Source organism: Borostomias antarcticus (assembly GCF_949987555.1).
Source record: "Borostomias antarcticus genome assembly, chromosome: 13".
NCBI lineage: Eukaryota > Metazoa > Chordata > Actinopteri > Stomiiformes > Stomiidae > Borostomias > Borostomias antarcticus.
Genome location: NC_140246.1, coordinates 13,473,090 through 13,485,335, shown reverse-complemented (window position 1 = coordinate 13,485,335; position 12,246 = coordinate 13,473,090). Strand labels below are relative to the sequence as shown.

The 12,246-nt window shown below is 47.5% G+C and overlaps 1 protein-coding gene across 1 annotated transcript in view; it reads right to left on the bottom strand.

Moving 5' to 3' along the window:
• sbf1 (SET binding factor 1) overlaps positions 1-12,246 on the bottom strand; it is a 64,540-nt gene that overhangs the window by 25,495 nt on the left and 26,799 nt on the right. The window contains exons 10-16 of the mRNA XM_084448005.1: positions 8,362-8,470; positions 6,925-7,038; positions 2,904-3,095; positions 1,915-2,043; positions 1,674-1,772; positions 1,239-1,449; positions 1,000-1,112 (exon numbers count right to left, since the gene is read on the bottom strand). Of these exons, the coding sequence (XP_084304131.1) occupies positions 1,000-1,112; positions 1,239-1,449; positions 1,674-1,772; positions 1,915-2,043; positions 2,904-3,095; positions 6,925-7,038; positions 8,362-8,470 (967 nt within the window). The remainder of the gene's footprint in view (positions 1-999; positions 1,113-1,238; positions 1,450-1,673; positions 1,773-1,914; positions 2,044-2,903; positions 3,096-6,924; positions 7,039-8,361; positions 8,471-12,246) is intronic.

The following is a 12,246-nucleotide window of genomic DNA, read 5'->3' as shown; positions in this document are numbered from 1 at the left end:
ACCGCTGGCATCAGCTAGGGGGAGGGAGAGGGGCAGGAGATCACATTAGGAAGATTACGTTAAAGCAATACATTGCGATATTTGGACCTTTACAAACATGTCTGGTGCTAATTCTCCAATTATATTGACTAAAAGTACACTGAATCGTCCAAACAGTCTACTCAGAAAGATAATATATTGACATTTATTACCTTTTAAAACCCGCGCCCCCGGGACGCAGCATTCAGTCGAAGTGCGCATGCGCAACATTGTGCTTAAACAACACAGTAGTAGCTAACTATTCCGGCGTCTATGGATGTCATTGCGTTTTTTAGCTCAATGATATCATGGCGGAGGTGAGAAAACCGAAGCGAAACATCACGGAGGAATAGCCTACCTGCTATATTGGAGCTTCCATATTTTTCTGTCTTTTAATCAGTACAAGAGTGATGCTTTGGAGTGTGGCCTGTTCTTACATGTATGTACAGAGAAGCTATGAGACCAGGCTCTTATGGTCGATTAGTGTCGGGTTAGTCTAATAAGTGTGTAAGGCTACGTATGAAAACACAGGCTCTCCCACTCTGAGCTCCACCGTTACAGACACGCAGAAATCAAGCATTACGGCAACATGGTCACACATTTCAGCTGGGTGACCACTGGTGTTGTGTGAAGATTTTAACTTAATATAAGTTCTACCCATATTTCAGTGAGAATACTGACAATGGTAGCAGACAAGACACTCCAGGATGTCTGGGGGCAACAACCAAACCCAGCAATCACGGCACCAGGTTTGCGGTCAGCTGATGGCCACGGTCGCAGCCTTGCTTAAGCAGCAGGATCATAAATAAAACTACTATCAAGTTCCTGAACACAGAATTCGGAGAACACGTGCCAAAAAACCTCCCCGGATTGCCGTTACTCATTTCAAGAGTGTGCTACTCCTGGAGGGGCGTTCATATTTCTTCCTGCGGTCGTACTGTCTGAGTGATGGAGGAGGTGTGATGTGGCCTTGGCGCTCACCTTCTTGGCCTCCAGCATCTTGTTGTCGAAAATGTACGTGATGCAGTTCCTGACCACCTCCAGCCTCCGGGCGCTGTTGGCCAGCACGCTCCCGTTCCTGTCCACGATGTCCCCTGGACAAACGACAACCGGGCCCGCGGGTCAGTACACCCCTCCGTTACGTCTACGCGGGTTACGATCAGAGAGGGAACGCACAGAGAGAACGTTCTGGAAGCGTCCTAGACCAAGCGCCTGCTCACCCAGGGGGGGTCCGGAGGGCACCATGCCCTTTAGCTCCGCCTTGACCACGGGCGGGGCCGTCTTGAGCTTGGCGGCGGCGTGGTCGATGAAGAGCTGGACGGTGACGTCGTCCAGCGGGGGGAAGGGCTCCTTGTTCTGGGGGTCGCCGTGGCCCGGGCTCTCCGCCGGCCGCTGGACCTTATGCATGGCCACCGCAGGGTATGGGTTCTCCTGAGGGAGGGAGGGAGGGAGGGAGGGAGAGAGAGAGAGAGAGAGAGAGAGAGAGAGAGAGAGAGAGAGAGGCGGGGGGGTAGAGAGAGAGAGAGGGTGAGAGAGGGTGAGAGAGAGCGGTAAATAAGAATGAACGAAAGAAACTGTGGCTTCAGAGCATGAAAAGAAGAAGTATTGTGGGGTTTGTGTGTGTATGTGTGCGTGTGTGTGCATGTGGCACGTACATTCTTGAAGAGCTGCTCGGCCAGCTCCCTGATGTGGCTCATGACTTTGTGAGGGCAGCCCTCCTCCTGACGGATACGCTCCACCTGGTTAGCGATCAGCTGCGGAGACAGGAAGAGGAAGAGGATTATTAAGACACGGCCCGGTCTTCCTCTGAGACGCTTCAGCAGCGTGCCCAGATCCGGTCTGGCCTGGTGAGAGCCGGAGAAGAGCTGACGCAACAGAGGGGGCTGAGTCACCCACATCATCGAACAGGTCCGTGGGCCGGTAGGGCGGCCCTCTCTCCGACACGAATCCGGCGAACGCCATCCCGTCCAGAACCTTCATCAGGAAGTCATCCTCCGTTAGAGCCCTCTGGCCCAGGAACGCACCCTGGAGGAAAGAACGCGCACGCGCGCACACGCACACACACACGCATGCACACACACGCGCACACACACACACACACACAGGTTAAAAATACACACACACACACACTCACACAGGTTAAAAATATACACGCACACCAGACAGTGTGACTGGTGTGTGAAATACACACACCAGTCAGGCCAGGGACCCAACACATCTCAGCTGTTTGGATATCAGGATACAGTCTCACTTAGGGAACGTTCCAAATGTATGGGAGGGGGTCACTGGAGGAAAACAGGGGCGGCTCATGTTTTTTTAAATTTTACTCCAAGGGAGACTTACTGTTTTTTTTATTTGAGGCCAGGGGAGGGTCATACAAATTTGAATCGATCAAAATAAAATAGTTTCTTCATCTTTTGGGACTTCGGCAAGCTGTTTCCTATGACCTGGTGTAGGCTATCGTTTCTCTTTGGCTGCTCTATCAGTGGATGTGTGTGTTTGGCCTATCCAGACAGTGGGCGTATACAGCCTCTGGCCAATCAGTGGCGCTCTGCTGATGATGACGCTGTAGATCCAGCAACTCACACACAGACACTAGCATGAGGAACTGCAAGGATGACTCAATTCTAACTTTGCATTCGAGTAGTGTTCTTATTTCGCGTAACGCCATATTGAACTGTATATTGCCTATTTGGTTGGGGGGGGCGGGGGCTCTCTCTATTTCTGTAGAGAGGGTCATGCATTTCTATTTCCGAGCACTCCAATGTCCTCCAGTGACCTCCCTCCCATAAATTTGGAACGGTCCCTTAGCCGGTCTAATCAAGATGGATTCTGAGTCTTCTCCGTTCAGGTCGGGTACGGGGAGGAGGGCGGAGTCGCGGTACCTTATGGAAGCGGATGACGGGCTCGGGGTGGATGCGGATGATGTGCAGACACCAGCGGTAGCCCTGGAACAGCCGGGCGAACAGCCACAGGAAGACGGCCCGGATCTCCTTGTCCTGGATCTTCAGCGAGGAGGGCAGGGCGGAGGACGGGGGGAAGGCGTGGTCCGCCAACTCCAGCTCGGGGTCCAGCACCTGCCGACACAGCCATGACGCCATGAGGGTCGCGCGCAAAGAACACAAAACACTTCGGAGGTGCGAGACGCTTTTGGCTTATCGGTATTGACGATCATTTTGCGGTATGGCACCGCTGTCATAGTGAACGGAACCAGACCGTCGTGTTAAAAGCTTCTGAGAAAAACAGAACTCTACTCGGATGCCCGTTTCAATTAAACACGGCCTTGGCCAGAGACTGAACAGCAGAGCAGATTTCAGACGGCCATTAACTAGATTAGCCCCAGATCTCTCTCGTTTGTGCCCTTGCCGTGGTGAGCGGCCGGGAGCTGAGTAATATGTCCAGCTAATCGTGAGAGTGCTCCGCTAAGCCCCGTCGCCACGGTCGCCGCTCCGCTATCTGCGCCAGCATCGCCGCCCCGCAGACCCCCGGCCTCACCGGCGCTGCCCAAATAACTTTTCCGGACGATTAAATAAATTAAACCCTCCCCTCCCCGATACAGAAGCTCTGCTATCGGTTTTCCCAGGTCGCAATTATCCCCCCGCGGCCCGGTCCTGGAGAGGGTCGCTCAGGCCAGAAATGTGAGCCGTCTGGCCCGGTTGGGGTTCGGCCCGCTCTGAGCCCGTCCAGACAGACAGGCCAACGCCCCCCCCAATCCGCAGCCCGGGACTGGAGCTGGCGCCGGTGAGGAACAGAGGGTGCAGACAGACGGATATGCAGAGACTCAGAGGTAAAGGAGGAGGAATGGACTCAACATCACAAACACAGAACAGTTGGATCGACCGACTGACTGACTGACTGACTGACTGGCTGACTGGCTGACTGGCTGACTGGCTGACTGGCTGACTGGCTGGCTGACTGACTGACTGACTGGCTGACTGGCTGACTGACTGGCTCACTGACTGACTGACTGACTGGCTCACTGACTGACTGACTGACTGACTGACTGACTGGCTGACTGGCTGACTGGCTGACTGGCTGACTGACTGACTGACTGACTGACTGACTGACTGACTGGCTGGCTGACTGGCTGACTGGCTGACTGGCTGACTGGCTGGCTGACTGACTGACTGACTGGCTGACTGGCTGACTGACTGGCTCACTGACTGACTGACTGACTGGCTCACTGACTGACTGGCTGGCTGCTGGCTGGCTGGCTCTCCCCAGTGAAATACACTTTACAGGGTTTGGTTCAACCTCCAGTCACCTATTCCTAATCTATGAAGAGTCAGCACTCTGGGAATCTTATCTTATCAAAGCAATTAAGTTTGGGCATAGTATCTACGACCTAAACAAGTTCAAAGCCCCTCGCCCCCCCTCTCCCCTCTCTGTATCTCTCTGTCTGTCTGTCTCTCTCTGTCTGTCTGTCTCTCTCTGCCTCTGACTCAAGACACAGGATGGAAGGCAGGCTCCTTTGCTAGCAGAAGAAACCACAGCCACCCCAGCTGCACTAACACCTCAGGTTCATAGAGGTTTCACGGTGTTGGTCTGGTTGAGAGAGGTAGCACAACCACCGCAGGTCTATTATTCACAGACGTCTAGAGCCTAGTGTTTTTCCACTGTGCCCTAGCCTACATCAAGCCTTAGAGAATGTTTAAACAACGCCGTTGTGACCTAGCCTTCCATATTCATGCGGCACAATGGAAAAACACTCAGCTCTGGCAGCCCGTCGTCGAAGGGCTCTGACAGACGACGACACGACACCGCAAAACACCGCGGCTACGGTTCCATTCTGAAGATGGAGATGCACCACGCTGACGGTCCTCCTGACAAAAGTTGGCAAACAAAATGGGCGAATTGCTCCCGATGGTCAGGGCCCCCGCTGTTTATCAGGCCGTCCGCTTGGTGTACTTCCAGCTCAAGACTCCCTCCTTACTCCCTGTCCTCTTTACCCCCCCCCCACCCCTGGCCTCCCCTATACCCCTGGTCTACAGGGCAGCTCGTGTTCCCCGTCCTCCAGGAAAATCAGACAGGCCGGTTAGAGACAAAACACTCAGACAGCCTTGGGCAATCCTACTGGCAGAGGTCTGGCATATGAACGCTCAACACAGTTGGGTGTGGACCCAGCTTTACCAGTGTTAGAGCTTATCATAGTGTTAGAACTAGAAAACAACCCCAGGTCTGACTATATTCTCAATTCCAAATATTCTAAATTCCAAACATTCTGAGTTGACTTCCATTTTAGGTGGCGCCATAACTATGGAGGCCTATATCTTTGGCTCTTATTTTACTAAAACATTATGAACAGGAAGGACATTGTCTTTATGATGTAGGAATACAATGTTCCCAAATAATTCCTCTAGGAGAGCAAGTGAGAATCTATCATTCATATTCCCCACTGCAGCGTCTCTACCGTTAACACGAGCACACACAGCAGCCTGGGCTGACGCTGAGGAGAAAGTCTGTTACTGGTATTTATCCATACCAAACAAATAGAGTTCCTCAGTCTCTCTATACCAAACAAATACAGCTCCTCAGTCTCTCTATACCAAACAAATAAGAGTTCCTCAGTCTCTCTATACCAAACAAATACAGTTCCTCAGTCTCTCTATACCAAACAAATACAGCTCCTCAGTCTCTCTATACCAAATAAATACACTTACTCAGTCTCTCTATACCAAACAAATACAGTTCCTCAGTCTCTCTATACCAAACAAATATAGTTACTCAGTCCCTCTATACCAAACAAATACAGTTACTCAGTCCCTCTATACCAAACAAATACAGCTCCTCAGTCTCTCTATACCAAACAAATACACTTACTCAGTCTCTCTATACCAAACAAATACACTTACTCAGTCTCTCTATACCAAACAAATATAGTTACTCAGTCTCTCTATACCAAACAAATACAGTTCCTCAGTCTCTCTATACCAAACAAATACACTTACTCAGTCTCTCTATACCAAACAAATACAGTTCCTCAGTCTCTCTATACCAAACAAATACAGCTCCTCAGTCTCTCTATACCAAACAAATACAGTTCCTCAGTCTCTCTATACCAAACAAATAGAGTTCCTCAGTCTCTCTATACCAAACAAATACACTTACTCAGTCTCTCTATACCAAACAAATACAGTTACTCAGTCTCTCTATACCAAACAAATACAGTTCCTCAGTCTCTCTATACCAAACAAATACAGTTCCTCAGTCTCTCTATACCAAACAAATACAGTTACTCAGTCTCTCTATACCAAACAAATACAGCTCCTCAGTCTCTCTGCTATTTCCTGGTGAGGAGATTCATTCTTTCATAAACTGTATTCAACTACGAGAGGAAGAGCCATATCCTGGCCCTGACTTGCTCTAACTTACTGTCATTTCAAACAATAAAGACTTACAGTAAACTTACAGTAAACTCCGCAATAATGAGTTTATGGCTGTTCTTCTTTATGGGTGTGTGGTTAGCACAACAGTGTTCTGGAATGCAAACTCATGGGCTCCAACTGTACTTCCTTGAACCATTAAATAAACCCATTTGAGTCATCATTTTCTTGAAAGGAGTCTACTCCACCTGTTCTTTACTGAGTACATGGTGTACATACACCTTAATAACGCTTAGCAACACAAATTACACCGTGAGGGCCAGCCATGAACCACACAGCAAAAACCAACAACGGACAAAGCAGGAAATCAGGTGTGTATTACATATCATTGATCTTTGTCTTACCCAAAACATCAAATATACTGATAAGAGGAATTTCTGGAAAGTTCTGGCAGTGTGGGGGAAGTACAGAGCTCATTGGGAGGTAGCCATAGAGTATCAAAGACACGTAGAGTAAAACCATCACTTTAAAGCTCTGTCTCCATTGGTCCAGCTGTGTGTGCTGACATGCCGTGGTTAGTTACCATGGAAATGGCGGTCTGGGTCTGCTGCAGGAGTGGGTCGGGGAGCAGCGAGATGTGGACACACTCTGGGATGGTCACCGTGCCCCCGTCCAGGTCAGCGATGATCACGTCCAACTGGGGAGACAAAACAAACACAAACAAACACACACACACAAACACACACACCCACAACATCACTCAGTGTTGATAAGAGAGCATGGTATATGTGTATTAGGCTGATTACAGTGAGAGACAAACGTGTCTCTGTCAACGGCTGTTCATTACAGGGAGCCACCTAGCAAAGAGACCGCAGGCTGAGTTGCCAAGGCGATAACCTCTCTGCCCTGACCCTAAAACTCTATCATCAATGTACAGTATCGTGTGACGTTGTCTATAGCCGAGAAGCATTATAAGGGACCTCAAATAGTTTAACGCACAGTGACCTTTCATGAAACTCTCAATCTAATAACCTAAGCCAGTCATCTTCTTTTGGGATGTGAACCCATGCTCTTTGGGATAGTCAGGTGTATTGGTATGGTCATTTGTCCGCTGTGTTGCAATGGAGAGGTATTTAAGCGGCTTGCAGATGGCCATATGACAGCAGGCTAGCTTTGTTAGCAATGACAAACTTTAGATGGGGGGGTGGGCTCGAAATCCATCGTACTCTGCGTAGGGATGCAAAATTCAGGAATATTCACAAACTTCCTGTGGGAATTTATGGGAATTAATGGGAACGAACAGGAGTAAACTGGAAACCGAATGTGTTCCTGTTAATTTCCATACATTTCCAGTTTATTCCTGTTATTTCCTGTTGGGGGACAGAGCATGAAGCAATCGGGAGACTTCCAGCGAGTTTGACACGTATCAGTAGCCCTGATCACATGACCAGCAGGGAACTGGCACTGCAGGGAGAATGAAACGCCAAGGGGTGTTCTTGTGTTTGGGTAACACTTAAAGGATCAGTTAACTATTTTGGACTGTAGGGCCTATTTTCAGTCTGTTTTAACATGAACCTAACATGTAGAGACTTTCCCTGATAGCCTCAGTATTGAATTGGCTACAGTTGTTCTGCAGGCAGTAAAACAGACTGACAATAGGCCCTCAAGTCCAGCTCCTGTATCTGAGGTTTTGAAAAGCAATTCAGGGACTGGGAAGGCTCTCGTCCACACTGATTTCTCGGTTGGAATTCCAACCAGGCCAATCGGCGTCCTTTGTATGCGATGACAAAATTAAACTGCGCAACGTGATTGGGTTAGGGGATGAACTGATCGCTGAGAACTCCTTCCTTCGGCAACGCCTATTTCGGAAAAACGGCGGCAACGTGAGCCTGTTCAGACTGAATGATGAGGTGAAACTAACTAGCCGTTCAGTGAGTGTGAGGCTAAACATCCTTTCATTCTCCAGAGTTGTTTGCGTAGCGCGCTAGCTTCTCTAGCCAGCGCTGTGAGGAGCACCCACCAGTTCCTGCGTCTCGGAGCGGAAGAAGGAGTTGACTCCGATGATGAAGGGCGTGGGCGTGCTGAGCACCTCCAGGAGCTTCCCCGGCAGGATGGGGACGTACGTGAAGCTGAGGAGACACACAGACAGGAAGAGGTCAGCGTCCGTGGAGGGATGGATCTGGACGGGGAAACCATTCAGATTCCCCCTACAGAGAGAGAGAACGCTAGTATTAAACCATTCAGATTCCCCCTACAGAGAGAGAGAACGCTAGTATTAAACCATTCAGATTCCCCCTACAGAGAGAGAGAACGCTAGTATTAAACCATTCAGATTCCCCCTACAGAGAGAACGCTAGTATTAAACCATTCAGATTCCCCCTACAGAGAGAGAGAACGCTAGTATTAAACCATTCAGATTCCCCCTACAGAGAGAACGCTAGTATTAAACCATTCAGATTCCCCCTACAGAGAGAGAGAACGCTAGTATTAAACCATTCAGATTCCCCCTACAGAGAGAACGCTAGTATTAAACCATTCAGATTCCCCCTACAGAGAGAGAGAACGCTAGTATTAAACCATTCAGATTCCCCCTACAGAGAGAGAGAACGCTAATATTAAACCATTCAGATTCCCCCTACAGAGAGAGAGAACGCTAGTATTAAACCATTCAGATTCCCCCTACAGAGAGAACGCTAGTATTAAACCATTCAGATTCCCCCTACAGAGAGAACGCTAGTATTAAACCATTCAGATTCCCCCTACAGAGAGAACGCTACTATTAAAACATTCAGATTCCCCCTACAGAGAGAGAGAACGCTAGTATTAAACCATTCAGATTCCCCCTATAGAGAGAGAGAACGCTAGTATTAAACCATTCAGATTCCCCCTATAGAGAGAGAGAACGCTAGTATTAAACCATTCAGATTCCCCCTACAGAGAGAGAGAACGCTACTATTAAACCATTCAGATTCCCCCTACAGAGAGAACGCTAGTATTAAACCATTCAGATTCCCCATAGAGAGAGAGAACGCTAGTATTAAACCATTCAGATTCCCCCTACAGAGAGAACGCTAGTATTAAACCATTCAGATTCCCCCTACAGAGAGAACGCTAGTATTAAACCATTCAGATTCCCCATAGAGAGAGAGAACGCTACTATTAAACCATTCAGATTCCCCCTACAGAGAGAACGCTAGTATTAAACCATTCAGATTCCCCCTACAGAGAGAACGCTAGTATTAAACCATTCAGATTCCCCATACAGAGAGAGAGAACGCTAGTATTAAACCATTCAGATTCCCCCTACAGAGAGAACGCTAGTATTAAACCATTCAGATTCCCCCTACAGAGAGAGAACGCTAGTATTAAACCATTCAGATTCCCCATACAGAGAGAGAGAACGCTAGTATTAAACCATTCAGATTCCCCCTACAGAGAGAGAACGCTAGTATTAAACCATTCAGATTCCCCCTACAGAGAGAGAACGCTACTATTAAACCATTCAGATTCCCCCTACAGAGAGAACGCTAGTATTACATCATTCAGATTCCCCCTACAGAGAGAACGCTAGTATTAAACCATTCAGATTCCCCCTACAGAGAGAACGCTACTATTAAACCATTCAGATTCCCCCTACAGAGAGAACGCTAGTATTAAACCATTCAGATTCCCCCTACAGAGAGAACGCTAGTATTAAACCATTCAGATTCCCCCTACAGAGAGAACGCTAGTATTAAACCATTCAGATTCCCTACAGAGAGAGAGAACGCTACTATTAAACCATTCAGATTCCCCCTACAGAGAGAACGCTACTATTAAACCATTCAGATTCCCCCTACAGAGAGAGAGAACGCTAGTATTAAACCATTCAGATTCCCCCTACAGAGAGAGAACGCTAGTATTAAACCATTCAGATTCCCTACAGAGAGAGAGAACGCTACTATTAAACCATTCAGATTCCCCCTACAGAGAGAACGCTACTATTAAACCATTCAGATTCCCCATAGAGAGAACGCTAGTATTAAACCATTCAGATTCCCCCTAGAGAGAACGCTAGTATTAAAGCATTCAGATTCCCCCTACAGAGAGAACGCTAGTATTAAACCATTCAGATTCCCCCTAGAGAGAACGCTAGTATTAAACCATTCAGATTCCCCCTACAGAGAGAACGCTACTATTAAACCATTCAGATTCCCCCTACAGAGAGAGAACGCTAGTATTAAACCATTCAGATTCCCCATAGAGAGAGAGAGAACGCTAGTATTAAACCATTCAGATTCCCCCTACAGAGAGAGAGAACGCTACTATTAAACCATTCAGATTCCCCCTACAGAGAGAACGCTAGTATTAAACCATTCAGATTCCCCCTACAGAGAGAACGCTAGTATTAAACCATTCAGATTCCCCCTACAGAGAGAGAACGCTAGTATTAAACCATTCAGATTCCCCCTACAGAGAGAGAGAACGCTAGTATTAAACCATTCAGATTCCCCCTACAGAGAGAGAGAACGCTAGTATTAAACCATTCAGATTCCCCCTACAGAGAGAGAGAACGCTAGTATTAAACCATTCAGATTCCCCCTACAGAGAGAGAGAACGCTACTATTAAACCATTCAGATTCCCCCTACAGAGAGAACGCTAGTATTAAACCATTCAGATTCCCCCTACAGAGAGAGAGAACGCTACTATTAAACCATTCAGATTCCCCCTACAGAGAGAACGCTAGTATTAAACCATTCAGATTCCCCCTACAGAGAGAACGCTAGTATTAAACCATTCAGATTCCCCATACAGAGAGAACGCTAGTATTAAACCATTCAGATTCCCCCTACAGAGAGAACGCTAGTATTAAACCATTCAGATTCCCCCTACAGAGAGAACGCTAGTATTAAACCATTCAGATTCCCCCTACAGAGAGAACGCTACTATTAAACCATTCAGATTCCCCCTACAGAGAGAGAGAACGCTAGTATTAAACCATTCAGATTCCCCCTACAGAGAGAACGCTAGTATTAAACCATTCAGATTCCCCCTACAGAGAGAGAGAACGCTAGTATTAAACCATTCAGATTCCCCCTACAGAGAGAGAGAACGCTAATATTAAACCATTCAGATTCCCCCTACAGAGAGAGAGAACGCTAGTATTAAACCATTCAGATTCCCCCTACAGAGAGAACGCTAGTATTAAACCATTCAGATTCCCCCTACAGAGAGAACGCTAGTATTAAACCATTCAGATTCCCCCTACAGAGAGAACGCTACTATTAAACCATTCAGATTCCCCCTATAGAGAGAGAGAACGCTAGTATTAAACCATTCAGATTCCCCCTATAGAGAGAGAGAACGCTAGTATTAAACCATTCAGATTCCCCCTACAGAGAGAGAGAACGCTACTATTAAACCATTCAGATTCCCCCTACAGAGAGAACGCTAGTATTAAACCATTCAGATTCCCCATAGAGAGAGAGAACGCTAGTATTAAACCATTCAGATTCCCCCTACAGAGAGAACGCTAGTATTAAACCATTCAGATTCCCCCTACAGAGAGAACGCTAGTATTAAACCATTCAGATTCCCCATACAGAGAGAGAGAACGCTAGTATTAAACCATTCAGATTCCCCCTACAGAGAGAACGCTAGTATTAAACCATTCAGATTCCCCCTACAGAGAGAGAACGCTAGTATTAAACCATTCAGATTCCCCATACAGAGAGAGAGAACGCTAGTATTAAACCATTCAGATTCCCCCTACAGAGAGAACGCTAGTATTAAACCATTCAGATTCCCCCTACAGAGAGAGAACGCTAGTATTAAACCATTCAGATTCCCCATAGAGAGAGAGAGAACGCTAGTATTAAACCATTCAGATTCCCCCTACAGAGAGAGAGAACGCTACTATTAAAC